The sequence below is a fragment of the Lupinus angustifolius genome, chromosome LG03 (genome assembly GCF_001865875.1).
Source record: "Lupinus angustifolius cultivar Tanjil chromosome LG03, LupAngTanjil_v1.0, whole genome shotgun sequence".
Lineage (NCBI taxonomy): Eukaryota > Viridiplantae > Streptophyta > Magnoliopsida > Fabales > Fabaceae > Lupinus > Lupinus angustifolius.
This window is the reverse complement of record NC_032011.1, coordinates 12,807,839-12,831,681: the sequence shown is the minus strand read 5'-3', so window position 1 is coordinate 12,831,681 and position 23,843 is coordinate 12,807,839. Positions and strand designations below refer to the sequence as shown.

Here is a 23,843-nt window from a genome sequence, read left to right as displayed (position 1 = left end):
TTAAATAAGTTTAATATCAAAAATAATTATGTTATATTTTGTATATATTTTTATATTAAAATCTGATATATAATAATATTGGTTAAATTAAAATATTATAATATAAATATTATTATATAATATAATTAAATAGGTCATACTCTTAAATTTAATATTTTTTAAAATAGTCTAAAACTTGGTTTGGGGACGACTTAACCTTTTTTCACTTCTGCTAATAATTGATATCATTGATTATCCAAAAAAAAATGAAGAAGAAACATATAATTATCTACCATCGAACATCAAATAAAAAATGTTCTGAACTAATAATTGTTGAAACAAAAACTAAACATTAACGTTCCTACTAGGAGCATCTTCTCCTCTTCATAATATTTCTATGATAATTAGAATGTATAGAACTATCAAATGTGGGACTATTTGCTGGACGATAATCTGAAACCAATCTACCTGATTTGTATCGAACTCCACAAGCATTGCACAATGTCTTTGGTCCCATAGGTCCATTCCTCCATTGTGGTGTCACTTCTGCTTCACAATGACTGCACCTTTTCTTCACCCACTTCACTTCACATTTTGGCTTATGATAATTTTTTGTCCTTGCTTTTTTCCCAACAAAACCATGGACCAAAAATTCAACAACCTCTTTGTTTTGTTGCTTTGCTTTTAACTCTTCTTTTTCCTTGTTTTGTTCTAGCTCTGGCATTACCCATTCCACTTCGTTTAATGATATGAAATCATTAGGGAAATATGGGAAATTTTCTAATTCTTCAATTGGGTCTTGTGGGACACAAAGTTGGCTCTCAAATTCACTCAAATTATCAGAACTACCACTTTCAATGTTGTCAAAAACAAGGTCTTGAAACTCTCCGATATCAAATTTGCAATTCTCAAAAGCCATTTGAAATTCTAATGTATGAATACTTAATGATAATGTTGAGTTAGGGGAATGGATATATGTGAGTTTGTTATATAGAAGACTCTGTATTTTTCTTAGTTAATAAGCTTATCATACAAAACCATATGTAACCGTGTGTAATGTGTGAATTTCATGTATTATCATTGTATCATTCACTATTTATATTTAATCATTGCTGATTCTTTTCGAAAAGTAATACAAATGAATGATAGATGATTTACTGAGTGCATATCAATTTGTGTATACTGACATGTATGAATATTAAACTATTTTATTTTATGTGATGCTGTAATTAACTGTATTGGTATTTTTATTGGCTGGAGTTACGTGGTAATTAGTGTATGTGAATTTTGATTGGTGGAAATGACGTAGATTCTCTAGTGGAAATAAAATAGATTTTATACAAGTTATAAAAAATAAAACCTCTTTCCTAAAAAAAACATATATTTCATTGAAAATGTTATAAAAATTAAAAAAAACCTTCCTTTTAAAAAAGTCAATAAAAAATTATATAAAACGCCAACCAACAAATGAGATTAATATTTTGACATTTTTAATCTTTAGGATAAATCTTTTTTTAAGATCAAGTTTATATAACATTTATTTATTTAGAGGATAATATTATTTTTATTTTTATTTTTTATTATGCTCTAAGAGTGTCCTTAACTTATAACTAAAACAAATCTCTTTTTCCGAGATCTAAAGATTACGGAATGTAGCATATACAAGAAAGTCAAGAACGACATATTTAACGAATTTTAGAATCATCTAACAATTATGCTCAAACTTGTTACCACAACTTCACATTTTGCTGTATTGATTTTGCTAATTAAGATTATAATATAGTTTTTAAAGTATATTGATAAAAAAACTTTTACATTGTTAGTACATACATTTTTTTTGTTATAATTTTTTATAACAAGCACTTAAGGTGATAATATGATCCTGGTTTCTCAAAAAACTTTAAGCTTGCTTATTAGTAACATGCATCCTATATTCCTTCATTTTTAATATATTTTTCTTTCTTTCTTAATATATATTCTCTCATATAATATAATATGCAATATATACCGATTGTCAACCAGAATTGTTATTTTTATTCATTACTATGATAATTTTTTATAAAATTGGATATTTTATTATTAAAAATTGCCTAAAGGCACAAATTTTATTAGAGTTTATAAGTGTCTGTTGAGATTGTTGAGATGAACTTTAAGATAATATAATATTTAACAAATAATAAATTTATATCATTTTTATTTATCAATATTAGCATTCAACAACAGATTAGTAGAGATATATTACATATGCTGAAAATTTATTCCATGTTTAATTTCATCTCTATATTTTAACTTCTAAAAATATATTTAATTGTATGCATTTGTTTAATTTGAATGTACTTACATTAAATCAGTGTTATAAAACTCAGTTCGAATTGGTCGGTTCAATCGTGAACCGAACATCTTACTAATCCGAACTTCTAATCTAATCGATTTTGTATTACAATATTATTAACTTGGTTCAACTCAGTTAGTTTAAGCCTAAAAGCAGTTACTCAAATGGTTAGACCGACCAAGTAAATAAAAAAAAATATTTTAAAAAACAATATCTTTTTGAGATGAAAAAATTCAAAATACTTTTAACTTATTTTTAGTTATATTTATCATATTGTTAACTTATGTTAAAACAAAAAATTTGTTGTTTAATTAAAATTTAAACTTATGTGCACTTTTGTTGAAATTAAAACATAACATATATGTTGTTTGATGGTGTTTTCAATTTATTTATGATATTTCATAGTATTGAAATATTCTTTGTTCATTATTTAATTAAGTATGATAATGTTTTTAAATTTGGAATATAGAGTTATTAAATAATGTTAGCTAATATTACGAATTTTTTAGAATTGTTAATGTAAATCGAGTCAATCAATCCAACCAATAACTTATAGACTCAGTCTCCTAGCCGAATAATTGACCGATCCGAGTTTAATAATACTGCATTAAATACTTGAAAACATAATTATTAAAATCTTACATTTTGAAAGAAAATTGATGAAGTAGACGTTATACTAATACATTACCACAAATAGACGAGGGAAGTCCTCGTATTGTACCTCTTTAAAATTAATAAGACGTTGATCTAGTAGTGTAAGGCCCCATTAGGTCTCCAAAGTTGATGGTTCGGTTCTTATAAGCGCACTTGTTGGGAGTGACAACCATGAACTTCAAAAAAAAATTAGTTCATTACTAAAAAAGATGAAGGAATATCTTTTTGTACTACCAAAAAAATAGTCTGACCTCACGTAGTCATATTGGTGCAAACGACAGTGTTATAGCATTTTTTCTTGAAATTTGGATTGAAAATCGACATTGTTTTGACTTTAAAATTTAAATAAAAATGGGAAAGTTGAAGTGAAGGATTGAACAAGGCACGATTACCTTTTGCACGTTTGTATATGTGAAAGGGAAGCACATTTGTTGTCTCATTTTTTATATCACTTTATATATTATCATTTTTAATTGGTTGAAAAAATAAATAAAATAAAAAAAAATTATTAAATATTTTTTTGGTCAATCATATCTTCTAACACATGAAGTGACACAAAGAAGTGAGACAATATATATGGACCCCTCTAAAACATATTATATATCAAGACATACATTATTCTTTGTAGTGTAAAATATTTATTACTTCTTTATTATTTATTTAACATTAATAATATATATATATATATATTTAATTTAGTTGATATGTGATTTAATTATTGGATTATTAGTTAAATTATTTTACCCAATGTTATGAATTTGAGTCGGACGTCAAAGCAGAAGATATAACATATTAGATTTAACCAATTTAAACAGTTAAACAATCCAGTTAGACTGGCCGATTTTATATAATATATAATTATATATAAATGTAAATTTCTATATAATTAATAATTACATAAAATTATATTGAAGTAGGTACATTTCCATATTTTTTCAGATCGAAGTAAAATAAAATATTACAGTAGTATTATGCTTTTTTAAATTGTATGAACCACACAGTTTACTTTTCGGGTTACTGCAGTTTAACTGGGTTTAGCACAGTCAGACCAACAATTTTCGGTTTAGAAAAGTCTAACCCCTCATTCTGTTAAGTCTGCTAACTAGAATCGTTTTCAAGTTCGGTCATTGGTCGGGCTAGTCAGATTGCTAGGTCCGGTCTAGTTCTCATAACATTGATTCTACCACTATCAAAACTGACCGGTTTGATAAGAGTACAATACTAATAATAGCTTGGAATGAGAATTTATCATCATTGGTTGTACCGAAAAAACATTGTTTTCGTAATTGATAATAGATGTGTTTAAAAAATAAATTTGTTAAAGTTCCTTTAGGCTTTGTTTAGGAGTGTGGTTTTGGAGGAGAATGAAAAGGAAAAGATGGCTTTGGAAAATATTTCTCTTGTTTGGGAGTTGGATGAATGAGAGGAGAAGGTTTTAGAGGTTTCTCAAACCCTTCTAAATCTTCCATGTGTCTATTTTTAAAGTTTCCCCAATTTGTAGGGTTCTGGAGATAAAATGTTAAAATACCTAAATATTTTTACTAATATTATATAATTATATATTGTTTTCGTTGTTAATTACATTTTTAAAGGAAAAATAGAAAATATTATTACATTATCATTAGTTTACATTTCTCATCTAAATTTCCATCCTAACTTCAAAACAAAGCGGCAGTTGTTTTTAAACCAAAACACATAATCCATGCCTCCAAGTTTGAAGATTTTGGAAGGGGCATATTATTGAAACTAGATCTCCACAATGGAGCTAACACATTTACAATCACACTCATAGAGTGATTGAGTATTCAAAGAATAGAGAGTGTGAGAAATGTATGGCATATTTTCGTTAATGAATAAAGAGCGATTGCATCGTTTATATAGTCAGTTATTTAAGAACTAATAATAACATGCAGCAAGTGGAGTAGAAACAGGTTTACAATTATTCATATTAAACCTTTCAAGCACTCTTTCAATATATTTCTCTTGGGATAAAAACAATTTACCAGCTTGACGATCCCTGTGAATCTCCATACCAAGAATTTTCTTGGCTGCACCTAATTCTTTCATCTCAAACTCATTATTGAGTTGAATTTTCAATTTCCGGATCAAAGACTTGTCACGTGAAGCAATTAGCATATCATCAACATACAGTAACAAGTATATGAATGATTCATTTGGAAATTTCTGGAAATAAATACAGTCATCAAATTGACTCCTGCAATAACCTTGCCCAATCATAAAAGAATCAAACCTCATGTACCATTGTCTGGGAGCTTGCTTAAGGCCATATAATGATTTCTTCAATCGACAGACAAGATGCTCCTTATCAGGAACAATAAATCCTTCAGGTTGTTCCATGTAAATTTCTTCTTCCAGCTCTCCATGTAGAAAAGCTGTCTTTACATCAAGTTGCTCCAACTCCAAATCAAATAAAGCAACAAAAGCAAGCAAAACACGTATAGAAGTATGACGAACAACAGGTGAGAATATCTCATTAAAGTCAATACCTTCCTTTTGATTAAAACCTTTAACAACTAGTCGTGCTTTGCATCTTGGATCTTCAACCCCGGGAATACCGTCTTTCTTCTTATAGATCCATTTACATCGTAATGGTCGTTTGCCTTCGGGAAGCTCTGTCAAAGCCCAAGTACCATTCTTATGAAGACTTTCAATCTCTTCATTCATAGCCACTAGCCACTGTGACGAATCAACACAAGAAACAGCTTCTGTATAGCTGGCAGGTTCAACATCATCATTTACCTCTTGTGCAACTGACATTGCATAAGCAATTAAATTATCACCATCAGTGTATCTAGCTGGCCTTTTAATTAGTCTTCTGGTTCTGTCTCGAGCAATACAATAATCATCTTCTTGCTGATGAATAGGAGAAGTTGTACTGTCATCACAATCAACATAATGATCATCAATGCTAGATTGATTTGTAGAGGAAGATGGAACATCAACATTAGGAACTGTAGGTTTCACTATCAACTCCACCTTCTCGCTAGTACCCTGTAGATTACCTGTACTAGTAGAAGAAGACACAATAGATTGTTTTCCAGAAGATAAAAATGCATCCTCATTAAAAGTCACATCTCTGCTAAGAATTAATTTCCGTGACTTTGCATCAGAATACCATAAGCGATATCCTTTAGACTCAGATGCATAACCAAGAAATATGCACTCAACAGCTCTTGGAGCTAATTTACCATCATTAACATGTGCATAAGCAGGACATCCAAAGATTCTTAAGTTAGAATAATCAACAGGATTACCTGACCAAATTTCTTCTGGGATTTTGAAATCAAGTGCTGAATGTGGAGAACGATTAACCATGTAACAAGCAGTAGATGCTGCTTCAGCCCAAAATTCACGCCGATGCCATAACCCAGCATTTGAGAGCATACAACGAACTCTCTCAAGTAGAGTCCTGTTCATTCGTTCTGCAACACCATTTTGTTGAGGATTTCTTGGAATAGTTTTGTGTCTAGCAATACCATTTTTTGTGCAGAACTCATTAAAATCACCATTGCAGAACTCTAATCCATTGTCTGTTCTAAGCTTCTTCACTTTCTCCCATGTCTGGGTTTCAACAAGAGTTTTCCACTTTGAATATCTCATTAAAGTCAATACCTTCCTTTTGATTAAAACCTTTAACAACTAGTCGTGCTTTGCATCTTGGATCTTCAACCCCGGGAATACCGTCTTTCTTCTTATAGATCCATTTACATCGTAATGGTCGTTTGCCTTCGGGAAGCTCTGTCAAAGCCCAAGTACCATTCTTATGAAGACTTTCAATCTCTTCATTCATAGCCACTAGCCACTGTGACGAATCAACACAAGAAACAGCTTCTGTATAGCTGGCAGGTTCAACATCATCATTTACCTCTTGTGCAACTGACAATGCATAAGCAATTAAATTATCACCATCAGTGTATCTAGCTGGCCTTTTAATTAGTCTTCTGGTTCTGTCTCGAGCAATACAATAATCATCTTCTTGCTGATGAATAGGAGAAGTTGTACTGTCATCACAATCAACATAATGATCATCAATGCTAGATTGATTTGTAGAGGAAGATGGAACATCAACATTAGGAACTGTAGGTTTCACTATCAACTCCACCTTCTCGCTAGTACCCTGTAGATTACCTGTACTAGTAGAAGAAGACACAATAGATTGTTTTCCAGAAGATAAAAATGCATCCTCATTAAAAGTCACATCTCTGCTAAGAATTAATTTCCGTGACTTTGCATCAGAATACCATAAGCGATATCCTTTAGACTCAGATGCATAACCAAGAAATATGCACTCAACAGCTCTTGGAGCTAATTTACCATCATTAACATGTGCATAAGCAGGACATCCAAAGATTCTTAAGTTAGAATAATCAACAGGATTACCTGACCAAATTTCTTCTGGGATTTTGAAATCAAGTGCTGAATGTGGAGAACGATTAACCAGGTAACAAGCAGTAGATGCTGCTTCAGCCCAAAATTCACGCCGATGCCATAACCCAGCATTTGAGAGCATACAACGAACTCTCTCAAGTAGAGTCCTGTTCATCCGTTCTGCAACACCATTTTGTTGAGGATTTCTTGGAATAGTTTTGTGTCTAGCAATACCATTTTTTGTGCAGAACTCATTAAAATCACCATTGCAGAACTCTAATCCATTGTCTGTTCTAAGCTTCTTCACTTTCTTCCCTGTCTGGGTTTCAACAAGAGTTTTCCACTTCTTGAAAGTGGAGAAAGTCTCATTTTTATGCTGCAGAAAATAAACCCAAACTTTGCGAGAAAAATCATCAATGATGGTCATCATATAGCGACATCCTCCATGAGAAGGAAATTTAGAAGGCCCCCAAAGGTCAGAATGAATATAATCAAGAATACCTTTGGTACGGTGAGTTGCAGTGGAGAAACTAACCTTTTTCTGTTTCCCAAAAACACAATGTTTACAAAAATCCAATTTACCAATGCCATGTTTACCAAGATGACCTTGTTTGCTTAGAAGGTGCATACCTTTTTCACTCATATGGCCCAGGCGCATGTGCCATAATTTGGTAATGTCATTATCATGCATTGAAGAAGATACAGCTGTTGAACCTGTCACAACAGAACCTTGCAAGACATATAAACTACCAATCCGGTTAGCTTTCAATAATACCATAGCACCTTTCAATACCTTTAGAACTCCACCTTCAGCTGAATACCTACACCCGAGAGACTCTAGGGTGCCAAGAGAAATTAAGTTCCGCTTCAAATCTGGAATATAGCGGACATTAGCCAAGGTTCTGACAACACCGTCATGAGCCTTGATCTGAATAGTACCTATTCCTGCAACTTTGCATTGGGTATCATTGCCCATCAAAACAACACCACTGTCAACATGTTCAAAAGTGGTGAATAAGTCCTTATAAGGACACATATGAAAAGTACATCCAGAATCAAGAATCCATTCTGTTTTACTCCTATTATTATAAGAGACAACAGATAAAAGAATATCACCGTCAGAATTGGCTTCAATATTAGCAGCTTCAGAGGATTGTTGAAATTTTCCCTTATCTTGTTTTTCTTGTTTTTTCTTTAAGATAAAACAATCAGGAATGTCATGCCCCGGTTTCTTGCAATAGCGACAAGTTTTGTTGGATTTGCGACCTCTGGATTTGGATCTGAACTTTTTATAATTGGTACTCCCTTTTTCTTGAGTTCTACCTCGAACACTTAAGCCCTCACCCTTGTCCACAGAATTAACTTCAAGATCAAATTTTTCTTTGGACAATAAATTAGATTTAACATCTTCAAAGGATAAGGTATCATTATTTCCATACAACATGATTTCTTTGAAGTGCTTATAGGTAGAAGGTAAAGAGACAACCAACAAAACAGCTTTGTCTTCATCTTCAATATTAATATCAATATTTTGCATATCCATAATAATAGAATTAAACTCATCAAGATGAGTTTGAATAGGAGTACCTTCAACCATACGAATGGTGTATAACCGTTCTTTGAGACGAAGCTTGTTTGCGAGGCTCTTGGTCATGTATAAAGTTTCTAACTTCAGCCACAAAGCCGCAGCGGTTTCTTCATTGGCAACCTCACGAAGAACCTCCTTCGACAAACAAAGTTGAATTGTTGAAAGCGCCTTTTCATCCAACTCGTCCCATTGATCATCGGTCATGGAAACTGGTTTCTTTGACTTCCCATCTAAAGCTTTCTTTAATCCGCTCTGGATAAGAACGGCCCTCATTTGGACTCGCCAAATAGAAAAGCTAATTTTGCCATCAAACTTCTCAATGTCAAATTTTGCAGACATTTTGAAATTCTCAATTTAGTAAGAGCTCTGATTCCACTTGTTAAGGTTAGAGCACAATGCGGAAGCACAGGATTGAATCAATTGAGAACAAAAGAGAAGCAAGTAAAGGATAAAGAAAATAACACACAAGATTTAATGTGGAAAAAATCCTCAGTGTGAGAGGAAAAAAACCACGGGCGATCAAGAGCAAAATTCCACTATGTAAAAAAGAAGAGTACAAGAAATCCTCTTATAATGATGAGGACAAATGACAATATTTTTTCTCACAAATACTCTCTCAAATGGAACAAGAATTCTCACCAAGAATGCACTCACAATATATGTGTAAATGAAAGAGATGTTGTGTGTTGTGAAGATGATTTTGAAGCTCTCTATATGTGTCCTTTTATAGGCAAGCAAAGTCTTGGTATCTTGGATTCCAAGCATTGGATGCTTGGAAACAAAGCCATAAAAGTGACATAAAATGCCCTTAAAGAGAGCCATAAAATAGTCATAAAATTCTTTTAAGGCATAGTAATGAGAGGCATCTAACACAACTCATAATAGCCAACACAATTAACAAACGAATCATAATACTAGCAACATAGAAACTAAAGAATATGGATTATTGGAATTGAATTATTATTTCAACACTCTCCATTAGTTCAGCTTCTCGAAGCACCTAACCCCAAGCTTATTATTATGTTCTTCAAACCTTCCATTCTTCAAAGTCATGGTCAGAATGTATGCAATATAACTCTAAGACTTGCAGAACCTCACCTTAAGTTTTCCTTTACTGATTTGGTCCCTTACGAAATGGAATTAGGTCTCAATATGCTTAATTCTAGCATATGGTAGTGGATTTTTAGCTAAATTTATTGTTGACTTGTTATTCATCATTAGCCACATGCTTTCCTCAGTCCTTATCTTCAATTCTACATGCAAAGTATTCAGCCATAGAGCTTGGCAAGAACCCATAGTAGTAGTTATATACTCTAGTTCATATGAACACAAAGCTATAACAAATTGCTTTCTTGAGCACTAGGAAATTGGAGCATCTTCAAGCATGAATGCATAGCATGTAGTGCTTTTCATATCGGTCTTATCTCCACACCAATGAACATGAGAATATCCAATCTTATTGTGTTTAGAGCTGCTAAATCTGTTGGAAAACATTGGTCCCTACCCAATTGTTCCCTTAGGTTACCCGAGCAAACTCTTAACAAGAAGCAAGTAAGATTGTTTTGGTGCCTCCTTGTACCTACTCATAAGCCCCACTCCATATGCAATACCAAGCCTTGTGTTATAAACATATATTAGGGATCCCACCATTTCCCTGTATAGAGTCTTGTCCACTGTTTGATATCCTTCAAACTTATCAATGGTATTTCTAGTTTCATCATGTGCTAAAATTGGATTGCAAGTTGACATCTTAAACTTTTCCAACATATCAATAGTATATTTACTTTGTTGCATGAAAATCTCACCCTTTTTTTTTCTTGAACTCTTTTCCAAGAAAACAGTAGAGTTTTCCCAAATTCTTCATCTCAAATTTTTGCAACTCGCTCCACTAGTCACAAACACAAAATTACTACTACTCACCTTAGATAACAAAATGAAGACCCAAAGTAGAATAAAAATAGTAAGGAGATTAAGGATTGAAAATACCAGTCTGAAACTAACCGAGATAGCATACAGTGAAATAAGTGCTAAATTATTGCAAATTAACCAATTGGTTATCTTTTTTTAGGCTTGCATGTAACAATGTGTGGCAAATGGTCGGGTTTAGATGAATTTGGATCCAAATGGATAGATGGAAAATTATCTATCAATCCATATAAATCCTATTAGAGAATAACAATTAGTTATTCGTATGCTGAGTAAGTTAGGTTATGCTGAGTAAATTGGCTCATTTGTCACATGCACAATAAGCCAATTTAGCACATGCCTAATTAGTTGTTAGGTTGTTATTTCAGTAACTAACTTATGTTAGTTACTGATTTCTCTTCTTTCTGTTTGCTATCTCTTTATTTAAAGAGATAAGCCTTCTCTTTGTAATTCATGTTAAGAATGCAATAAATAAAAAGTCTTCAAATATATTCTTCTTTTTATCTTTTCACATGGTATCAATCGCCCTTATGGCCACTGCCACTGATCCTTCATCTCCACCACCTTCCCACTCCTCTGCTCCTCCAATTCGAGCAGTTTCTCCATCTCTTTCTCTTCCTATTCCTTCCACCAAACTTAGTGAGAAAAACTATCTCACTTGGAGCCAATTCATGGTCTCTGTCCTCAAATCAAACAGGGCCATCAGATTTATTCATCCTACTGATATTCCACCTAAGTTCTTATCTGAATTTGACTGCAACCATCATCAAATCAATCCCTCATATCTCAGTTGGGAAGAACAAGATCAAACTGTGTTTGCTTGGATCCTCAACTCCATCTCTGACTCTCTTCACACCAGAGTTATTGGCTGCACATCATCCTCTCAACTATGGGATGAACTTCACTCATTTTGCAATGCCCACACAAAGGCTAGAAGCAGGCAACTTAGGGCTCAATTACGCACCATCATTCAGGGCAACAACACCATCTAAGAATATTTCTCAAAAATCAAGTGCATCACTGACTCCCTAGCATCTATTGGAACACCCATCTCCACTACTGAACACATAGACTATGTTCTTGATGGATTAGGTGAGGAATTCCAAACTGTTATCACTGCCATTGAAAGCCAAATCAACCCACCTTCCATCAATGACCTTGAGCAATTTCTCTTGACCTTTTAGTCAAGACTCATCAAGAACAAGCACAAAGCAGTCTCTAATGCTCTTTCTGCCAATATTGCTACTGTCCCCACTGCTCATCAATCCTCTGAATCTGGACCCATCCCTACACACTTCAATCCCAACTTTCCACCTACAAAATCTCCTCCTAAGCACGGATTTGACTCTAACCCTAATTCTTTCACCAATGGGTCAAGAGGAGGTAGGTTTAACAGAAGAAATACAAGATTTGGTAGAGGATCAAGAACCCCAACTGGGTTTGGTAGCAGTTTTTTCTGTACACACTGCAATAGACCTGGTCATGACATAGTTTGGTGCTACTTTGCCCCATACAATATCCCCAACCCTTACCCTGCCTATCCCTATCCTTACTCTACATCTCACTACCCCAACACACAAAATCCCTTATCCAGATGACTAAGACCTGACTCTTACAAACCTACCACTACTTACACTGGCCAAAATTATTCTCCTAACCCTGCACCATATTACCCCTACTACCAATCACCTATGCCTAGTCCTATACCCCCTGTGCCTCCTTATACATTCCCTAGTCCTCAACATCCCCACATATCAACCTACCCACCATATGCCATGAATGTCAGCACAGGTGACTCAAACAACAAGCACTCATTATGGTTCCCAGATTCAGGTGCCAACAACCACATCACAGCAGATCCTACTCTGGTTCATCAAACAGCTGAACGAACAATTTGGTCCTGAACACCTCTACATGGGTAATGGCACAAAAGAACCTATTTCTTGCAGTGGCACAACCACTTTCACCTCTCCTTTACACCCTCACTTGTCTTTATCTTTACATAATCTTCTTCTTGTACCTACTATTACCAAGAACCTAATCAGTGTTTCCCAATTTGCTAAAGATAATAACTGTTATTTTGAGTTTCATCCTAATGACTGTTTTGTCAAATCACAGGGTTCTAACACTATTCTTCTCAAAGGATCCCTTACCTCTGAGGGTCTCTATGCCTTCCAGAGCCTATTTCCACAAAAGTCAGCCTACTGTGCCTCAACTCCTCCTCCAACTGGGCAGTTCAAGTCCCCTGTATTAGGTAGTCCTACTTCTAGGCATTTTTCTACTGAATTCTTGAGGCACTGTCGTTTAGGGCATGCTCACACCTCTGTTGTAAACACTGTCCTCTCTACTTGTAATATTTCTCATTCAAATAAAACAATTCCAACTTTCTGCACTGCATGTTGTTATGGCAAGTCCCATAGACTTCACTCTCCTAACTCCATCACCTCTTATTCTAATGCCTTTGACTTACTTTATCTAGACCTATGGGGGCCCTCACCAGTTATCTCTGAATCTGGTTTTAAATACTATCTCTCTATTATGGATGCAAAAACCAAACATACTTGGATATTTTTACTTACACAAAAATCTGAAACCCTTAACATCTTCACCAAATTTACCAAATTGATTCTCACTCAGTTTAACAAAACCATCAAGGCTGTTCAAACTGATGGAGGGGGATAGTTTAGACCTTTTACTAATTACCTTTCCAATCAAGGCATCCTCCACAGATTGTCATTCCCCCACACTCATCATCAACAAGGCACGGTGGAAAGGAAACACAGACATATAGTTGAAACAGGGCTCACTTTATTAGCTCATGCTGGTCTACCTCAATCATTCTGGGAATATGCTTTCACTATAGCTGTGTACCTTATCAACAGACTGCCCTCTGCCACCCTCAACAACAAGTCCCCTTACTTCAACCTATTTGGATCTGCTCCTGATTATACAACCCTAAGAGTCTTTGGATGTGCTTGTTTCCCTCTCCTAAGACCATACAACACTCACAAGCTTGACTACAAGTCCACTGAATGTACCTTCTTAGGGTACTCCTCTATGCACAAAGGATACAAATGCCTATCCAAGGATGGTAGACTATACATCTCCAAAGATGTTAAATTTAATGAATCAGCCTTTCCCTTCAAAAATAGTTCCATACTGGGCTCTCCCACTATTACTGATCATACCACCTATCCAACAAATTTACCCAACCACACCCATACCTCTCATATCAACCTTGCACCAACCAATCATACTCACTTAGCAACAAACCCTAACCTGACCCCTACCCCTTCAGTAACCTCATATACACAACTTCATCCACCCATATCCCCTAACCTGAACCCTACTACTGACCTTACACAATCTAGCTCTAACCCTGTTACATCAACCTCCTCTGACTTACCCTCAACCTCTGCATCCTGTCTCTCCTCATTTACCTCACCTCCTCCTCTTCTCCTTTCTCATCCTATGACAACCAGATCTAAGGATTGCATCAATAAGTCTATCCTACCCAGTCTTGCAAGTCTTTTCTTGGCTCACATTGAACCTTCTACTCCAAAAGAGGCCCTTCTCAGTCCAGTATGGAAGGCAGCAATGCAGGAAGAGTATGATGCTCTGCAAAAGCTTGGCACTTGGTCCCTAAGTGCCTTACCTCCACATAAGAAAGCCATTGGATGCAAATGGGTATTTAGGATTAAAGAGAATCCCGATGGCTCAATTTCTAAGTATAAAGCCAGGCTTGTTGCAAAGGGATTTCATCAAATTCCTGGAATTGACTACAATGAGACATTTTCCCCTGTCATCAAACCTATCACTACCAGAATCCTTCTCACCCTTGCTGTCACTTATGGTTGGTCCATTCAACAACTGGATATCAATAATGCTTTCCTAAATGGTGCACTGCATGAGGAGGTATATATGACTCAGCCTACTGGTTTTCATAATGGTGACGAGACCACTGTGTGCAAGTTACACAAGGCCTTATATGGTCTCAAACAAGCACCTAGACAATGGTTTGAGAAGTTCAAGGGCACTCTTCTTCATTTAGGATTTCAGAATAGCAAGTGTGATAATTCTCTATTTATCTCCCTCACAAATACCTACCAATTGTTTGTTCTAGTCTATGTTGATGACATAATCATCATTAGTACCTCAGCCTCACAAATCTCTGCTCTTGTGGACAAACTCAGCACTGCCTTTGCTCTTAAGAAACTAGGCAACTTGGACTATTTTTTGGATATTGAGGTTAAACACATCAAGGATGGTACTCTATTTCTCACACAAACCAAATATATCAGAGACTTACTTAGTAAAGCCTCTATGGATTCTGCCAAGCCTAGTATCACTCCTATGGCTACTACTTGCAGGCTCACTAAAACAGAGTCCAGAGCATTTGATAACCCTACTTTGTATAGGTCCATAGTAGGAGCTCTTCAATATGCCACCATTACAAGACCTGACCTAGCCTACAGTGTAAACAGGGTGTGTCAATTCATGAGCAATCCTATGGATCAACATTGGGTTGCTGTCAAAAGGATCCTAAGATATCTACAAGGAACTCCTCATCTTGGCTTGCATCTCAAACATGTTGTTTCTAATTCCTCTCTTCCTATCACACTTACTTCTTGGCTCACACTGAACCTTCTACTCCAAAAGAGGCCCTTCTCAGTCCAGTATGGAAGGCAACAATGCAATCTAGTTACTTGGTGGTCTAAGAAGTAGCAAACAATCTCTAGATCTAGCACTGAAGCTGAATACAGGAGCCTTGCTCTTGCTGCACAAGAAATGATTTGGGTTGAGTCCTTGTTTTCTGAACTCAAGATCCCTCATCAAGTTCCTCTCATCCTATGTGATAATCTAAGCACAGTGAGCATGTCTCACAATCCTGTGCTTCATAATAGAACCAAGCACATAGAACTTGACCTATTTTTTGTAAGGGATAGAATTCAGGCTAAGTCTCTTGAAGTGAAACACATCCCTTCTGAATTTCAGACAGCAGATGTGCTCACCAAGCCTTTGACCACTGATAGGTTTCTAAAACTAAGAAAGCAACTGAGAGTTGTTGACTCAGCATCCTTAGTCAACTACCCTCAGTTTCAGGGGGGTATATTAGAGAATAACAATTAGTTATTCGTATGCTGAGTAAGTTAGGTTATGCTGAGTAAATTGGCTCATTTGTCACATGCACAATAAGCCAATTTAGCACATGCCTAATTAGTTGTTAGGTTGTTATTTCAGTAACTAACTTATGTTAGTTACTGATTTCTCTTCTTTCTGTTTGCTATCTCTTTATTTAAAGAAATAAGCCTTCTCTTTGTAATTCATGTTAAGAATGCAATAAATAAAAAGTCTTCAAATATATTCTTCTTTTTATCTTTTCACAAATCCATTTAAAACATATTTTAAATTATCTAATTCATTAATATCCAAATTAATTGGATGAATTTCAATTCACCCAATTAATTCATAAATCCATTTTAATATAAATATTTTAAAAAATATTTTGAGTTATTTATAGATTCAGGATTGATTACATTTATCTTAAAAAAATTAGATTTAATTCCTAACCAAACAATGATTTATTTTTGCTTTAGAAGTTAATAATCATATAGATTATATATAATTATTTTTTATCCATATAACTCTAAAAAACAAAAAACGGTAATCCCTTCATTCTCCACTACAAAACCATTATCTCTCTTTCTTTCTAGGTTAGAAAATTTTGTTGGATCCTATATTTATAACAATTTAACATTTGTGCTCTCTATGTCTCATTAACTCTATTATTGTTATGATGTATGTTTTCATATCTATCTTTCTCTATGATACAAACACACCATCTCTTGCACCCAAATATATGTAAGTGCTCTTCATGACCCCAACCCACCGTTTATTTACCACCCATGGTGATATTGAAAGTGAGAATCATCTTCTCAAGTGATTAACCTTATGGTGTCAAGGTACAAAGGTGCCTCCTACTACCTTCTTTTTACTTTCTTATATTTACTTATTTATTTTTTATTTGTTTATTTAGTTAATTATAATTCATTTACTGACTCTATATTATAGAGGTTAGAAGCTTCAAAAGATTATATTTCATTCAAAGTATTTGATTAATGTGTCTTCTATCCATACTTAATCTCATGAAGCGACAAAAGTACTTTTTGAAAGTTGTCTTTCTCGGCAAGAGGCTATCGTCAAAATCTTGTGGAGTTTTATTTTTTAGTTGACTATTTGATCTAGCTACACCATCCTAATACTTAGTTTATACATTGTATCTTAAAAGAATAAAAAAAACAAAACTCTACTTTTTTTAGAAGGCAAAAATTGAATCTATTTCAGGTTAGTATTTAAAACCAAAAGCTTTTGGTGCAAAGTTTGAAAGTACTTGAGGACTAACGACTAAAATGGAAGCCTAATGAATTACATGAAAGTGTATACTCATATATTAATTTTGTACATCTCATATATTTGTGGGTGAATTTAGGTGTAGTTTGAATTCAATTTGATTGATGTCCAGTCTTGTTTGGGCGATGTACCATTGTTTGGATCAAGTGATGTTAGTGTAGTGAAAGTTTGGTAAATCAAAAGTGATGGGAAAAAACAACCAAGATGAGAGAGAAGACCAAGTGATCTTAGATTATTGCATTAAACTTCTCCAACTCTCTCAAAGTTGGAGAGTCAGGTTCATGACGATGTAGTTGATTCTTATATGCTTAATAGGTAATATAATATGTTTTGAAATTTGGTTCAATTGTAGTTACCATTATACAAAGTGCTTGTATATGGTGCGCATCATCATGAAAGTGTGTTAATAGATAATAATTGAGTATGATAATGTTTATACTGTAATTGCTAAATATCTACACACTAACATATTTTGTGTGTGATTGTCAAAATGTATTTTGACTAACATGATGATAGATAGCGTGTAGTGTAACATATATAAAATTGATATGTGCTTATATAGTGGTAATGATGTTGATGTGAAATGTTGTCTGTCTGTTGTTATGAAACATTGGTATAATAACGAATGAGAAGATTGCTTTGATGTGATCATTGTGGTTGTGAGCAAGTTATGTGTTGATGAAATGGTTGTGTAAGGAAATTATAATAGCTTTAGGGAATAAATATTCTTGGAGTTGAGATTCATATATTTAATATTTTGAGATTCTTGTGGTTGTAACATATCTTTTACAAGCTCTGAGGTGAAGGTTCCTCACGACTTTGTTTGGGAGTGGGGTTTTGGAGGGGTAGGAAAGGAAAGAGATGAATTTGAAAAGTCTTTCCCTTGTTTGGGAGTTGGTTGAAGGAGAGGGGAAGGTTTAGGAGGGTTTCTTGCATATGTCTATTTTTAATGTTCCCCCAATTTGGGGTTTTTTGGAGATAAAATGTCAAATTAGCTATATATTTTTAGTAATACTATATAATTATACATTATTGTCCATTTCTCATTGTTAATTATATTTTTAAAGGAAAAATAAAAAAAATTCTTACATTATCATTAGTTTATCCTCCTCATCTAAATTTCATACTCCCAAACAAGTGGGAGGATTTCCTTTCTTTTCCCTTCCTTCCACCCCCCCCCTCCTAACCCCTTGATCCCTCTCATTCTTTTTCCCTCATAACTCCCAAACAAAGCCTTAAATGACTAACCTATGAAATTATTCATATAAGTTCTATAAATGGTATAAGTTGTGAATTCTTAAGCATGTTAATATGTTAAATCAAGTAGTGCTAAAGTAGGATGTGGGGATGTAAAAAAAAGAGTGTACTCATGTTTTTGTTGTTGTTTGTTTTTAGGTTGTTGAGTTTAGAACAAAGATAGTGCACGTAATTTGTGAGCTAAGTTTGAGATATTGTGAATGACCATGAATTGGTCTAAGTGGATGATCAAGTGGGGTATGTGTGTAATTTGGAGTTAAAATCCCTCTAAAATACATTGTTTGAATCCAATGATAGATAAACAATATCATTGGAATAACAAAGATGTAGACTCCAAGTCTTTTGTGGGATGAAGGCTTTTCGGACACCTTGAAGGTGTAGAGTTATCGGGAAGGCCCCAAATTTTATGGTGTTTACCTTCTTAGCATCATTGTGTCTGTGAGTGATGCTTAACTCCTGAGTCATGTTGAAACAATGATGGTTAAGTTGGGGTTTGTACCACAAGTTAGCGATGTTATTAGTTTGAGTATCGTATGATCCTTATTATCATCTGGTTTATCTATAAAAGATAGAATATGGTGAGTCCTTGGGACGAATATGGCTAGATAGAGTATGTCTCAAGTTGGATAAAATTTAGGTGTAATTGAATTTAAAAGACTTATCTATATAATTGTAGTTAGTGTGCATACATAATTGCATTGAAAAATTTAGTTTTTGATCGAAAAGATTCATGATAGAGATATCTTGGAAAGTGAATAAAGATGGTTCTAATGTTGTTCTATTAGGATACCTTGAGGTTTAATTGGTTAAAGTAGCCAAGGTCAAGATAGTTATTCTTAAACCAATCTAACTTTGACACCTTATTTGAGTTGTATGGATTGGTGGAGAGTGTTCTGGTGTTGTCTGATAAGTGCCAAAACTACCTAATTTTCATATACTTTTCATGACACTTATCCTATACAAAAATGTGAAAACCAACTTAATTCAACACTTTTTAGATAAATTTTGCGTGTTTGAATAATATAATTTTTGATCACCTCTTGTCCAAGTTTTCTTTGTTTCATAGGAAATTGGACAAAAAGAATGCTTAGGTTGGAAGAAAAAAAGATTGCTTCACCTTGAAGAAATCAAGCCAAAAGTACATGACATATGTATGCTTAAAACTAAGCATGATAAGGTCCATGCTTAAACTTAAGCATGACTAAGAAACTTGGTCTTGGTTGAAAGATATTAAAGTCAAAGAAAAGCTGCTCACAAAGTTGTCCAGCCAAGCATAAAGTTGTCCAGCAAAGCACCAAGCACCAAGCTAGGTCAGCCAAGTTGCTCAAACAGGCAGCTGAGCGTGGGACCAGATCTACTAAGTTGCTTAAGCAGGCAGCTGAGCATGGGACCAGGTCAGCCAAGCTGCTCAAGCACATAGCTAAGCGTGGGACCAGGTCAGCTAGGTGCTTGGCCCACCAAAAAAATGGTAGATTGGCCTAGAAGAATGAATATGTCATGAATGATGTCACAAGCCAAGCAACCATCCAAAGCTAACTTTTGGACCAAGTTTATTATGACCTCATGCATGAGACAAGCAAGTAGGAGGTGTCACCATGGATGTAGCTAGCCCACAATATGTTGTCCAAGCTAGCTGGCCAAGATGGGACAAGGTGCTGACTCGCCAGCTTGGGTGTGCCAGGCACCAAGCTAAGCGACCATAAAAGGGGGCTAAGTGGCCTCACTTTTCCTATAAAATGCATACATATTCCTTCACTTGAAGACATTGCACATAGTTGTAAATACTTTGTAAATTTCTCTTCCTCTTCCCATTTCAGTTCTCTCTCTTTTTAGAGTGTTCTTAGGTTGTTTTTAGGCTTTTAGTTCATAGAAATTCAAAGAGAATGGAGTTGGCAAATGAGGTGCAAAAACATGATTTTGTAACCTCATTTGGAATCAAAAGTATTTCATCATTGTATAGATGGCTCATGCTCCTACATATTGACTTAGATTATGGTGTAATATTATTTCTTTTCTTCATGTGTATCTTGTTTTGATTTCAATACATTCAAGTGATTAATTTTGGTTAATTTTCAATTCTTTAGAAAATGTTTAATGTGGTTTTAGCTTGATCACCTAAAACTTGATTTCAAGATCCAAAATGCTTCTTTTTAAAGTCTTGAAATATGAACTAAAAAGTAGGAATACACCTTAGTTCATTTGCCAAATCAAAGCATCTAGTTTAAGCAACTTGTAATCAAGGCTAATCAATGTTTACGGAGTCTGAAATAAGGTGTGACAACTTATTTCGTCGAGTGACCGTTTTCTATTGATTAGTGTATTTTGCAAGGTTTGAAAATCACTTTTTCTTGCCGGGGGACTGGAAGAAATTTTATGAACTGATGTTTGGAATTAATCGAAAGTATAACACATAACTAGTTAATGGTTAGTTCTTTACTTGAATTTTTAAATAGTTAGCTCTTTACTTTTTCATGTTTCTTAGTTCATAAAATCACAAAAATAACTTTATATGTTACTTTCTTACTTTTGATAAAAGAAACAAAGTGTGAGTACATTTCTTTTAGGAAATTCATTATGGTTCAATATAACCATATACTATACTATAATTTAATCTTGAAAGAGACACTACACCAAAGTTACCGTTCAACAACGCTTATTTTAGATGTATAACAGCGCTTTCATGCGCTTTCTGTTTGACCATAGTAGTATATGGTCATCATTAACAGCGTTTCACAGACGTTGTTGTATTAATTATATACCACAACACAACACATAAAAAGTGTTGTCATATAGTGCATCAATACAACAGCGCCTCATCCACAAAGCGTTGTCATATAGTGGATCAATACAACAAAGCATCATCTACAAAGCGTTGTCATATAGTCTTAAATAAACAGCACCTTTAATAGGTCTTATTAACAGCGTTGTCATATAGTCTTAAATAAACAGCGCATTTTATAGGTCTTATTAACAACGCTTATTGTTGCGTTGTTGAAGTTCATATATTTAACAACGCAATAAAAGAAAAACGTTGTTGTATTATTCATAAATTTTCTCAAACAACACCTTAATATAATAACGCATCACATGCATAGTGTTGTTGTATTAATAATGTACCACAATGCTTTCTATAAAACAAGTTGTTGTAGTTATCCTTAATTTCAGCGCATGCCATGGCTTCCTCTAGAATTCGATGTTGATTTGTATAAATTAATACATGCATATAGATTTATTAGCAGAACACACATTCTCAACAACACAGACATTTATACATTCTGAACAACACAAACACATTAATACAGGTCAAAAATTTGTTTTATTAAACATTGAACAACACATACACACTAATACATGCTAATTATGTTTTGACAGAGTACATAATTACAAATAAAAAAAATTACACAAATTACAAAGAAACAATATTATTACAAATTACAAACAATCAAAATTATACAAAGACTACTTGCATATGTTTTTTCCTTTTCTTTGATTGTTTTTGTCTTTTAGGGTCATCCATGTCTGGAGGAGCATATTGATTTATCCAAAGCCCTTCATCGTGATCATCTCTTGTATATAAATCATTATCTGTAGTTGGTTCGCTCTCACGCGACTGATATGTCCCAAAAAATGATCATCTTCATCAATATCTTCATATTCTTAGTTATCAATATTATTGACGATTATTTTGTTAGTTAAAAGAACAATGAACCATTTCTTATCAACTGAGTCACTAACATAGAATACTTGTTGAGCTTGTTATGCTAGAATAAATGGTTCATCTTTATATCATGGCCTATTAAGATCCACTTGCATTAACCCTAACTCATCAACTCGGAATCCATTGTTATTATCAACCCACATACAATAGAAAACCAGCATCCTAAACATTGTGTAATCCAAATCGTATATGCGTTCAATCACTCCAAAGTATGACATGTTCGCATATATTGAGTTTCTATCTTTTGCACTTGACATGTGTAAAGTTCGAACAATAAGAGTCACACCACTAAGTATATGACAATCATGAGAATTAAGACCTTTTAACTTGGGGTTTTTCATTGATACGAGGTTCTGAATGTTGGAAGAGTACCCTTCTGGAGCTTTAACACCATGAATAAATTTACAAAATTTTATTTTCTCCTTCCTCGACAAAGTATAAGCTACTGGAGGTAGAAATGTACGTTTTCCCTTCATTATTGGCCCCAATTCCTTTCTTATTCCCATACTAACCAAGTCCAATCTTGCATTCAAGCTATCTTTGGTCTCACCAGGGACATTGAGTAAGATACCAAGGAGACTTTCAAACACATTTTTTTCAATATGCATAACATCGAGGAAAGGTCTTACATATAATGAACTCCAATATGGCAATTCAAAGAAGTTTGACATTTTCTTCCACCCACTTTTAACAATTTCGTTTTTCAAAAGGTTTACCAAAGTTAGTATTCAAACCCTTTAGCTTTTGAAATAATTGATCACCTGTTCACGACAAAGGAGCACGTCCTTCTTCATTGTTTCCATCAAATGATTTTCTCCATCATCGATAATGATGATTTGAAGGCAAAAATCTATGATGGCCAAGGAAGACATTTTTCTTGTAGTGTTCCAACCTCATTGAATCAGTATTGTCTTCACATACAAGACATGTAAAATGTCCTTCTGTACTATATCCAGACAGATTACCATATGTAGGGAAATCACTGATTGTGCCGAACAACAAAGTCCTCAAGTTGAAGCTTTATTCCCTATATGGATCATATACATTTATGTTTGTCTCCCACATTTGCTTCAAGTCTTCAATTAATGGAGCCAAATATATGTCTATGTCATTTCCTGGTTGTTTAGATCCAGAAATTAACATAGATAACATCACATATTTGCGCTTCATGCATAGAGAAGGAGGTAGGTTGTTTATCACCAACATCACTAGCCATGTACCGTGGGAGCAACTTTGAACACTATGTGGGTTAATTCCATCTGTTGACAATGCAAGGCGTAGATTTCTTGATTCTTGACCAAAACTAGGATAGTCGTGATCAATTTTTCTCCATTGAGGAGAATCTACAGGATGCCAAAGCTTGCCATCTTTAATCTTTTCTTCATCATGCCATGTCAATTTCTTTGCATCTTCGGTATTGCTAAACATACGCTTGAATCTTGATTTAATGGGAAAATACCATACAACCTTTTTGGGAATTGAGTCTTCCTTCTTATATCGTGATGCATTACATTTATGACAAAACTTTAATTAAGCATACTCATTAAAAAATAATATATCATCATTTTCACAAGCATGTATCCTAGTGT

The 23,843-nt window shown here is 34.2% G+C and overlaps 2 protein-coding genes across 2 annotated transcripts; one reads left to right on the top strand and one right to left on the bottom strand.

Annotated features, from left to right (window-relative positions):
* Positions 344 to 898, bottom strand: LOC109342342 (GATA transcription factor 4-like). Its single transcript, XM_019580343.1, has one exon. The coding sequence runs from the start codon at positions 896 to 898 to the stop codon at positions 344 to 346; it is 555 nt and encodes a 184-aa protein (XP_019435888.1).
* LOC109342341 lies at positions 11,399 to 11,860 on the top strand. Its single transcript, XM_019580342.1, has one exon. The coding sequence runs from the start codon at positions 11,399 to 11,401 to the stop codon at positions 11,858 to 11,860; it is 462 nt and encodes a 153-aa protein (XP_019435887.1).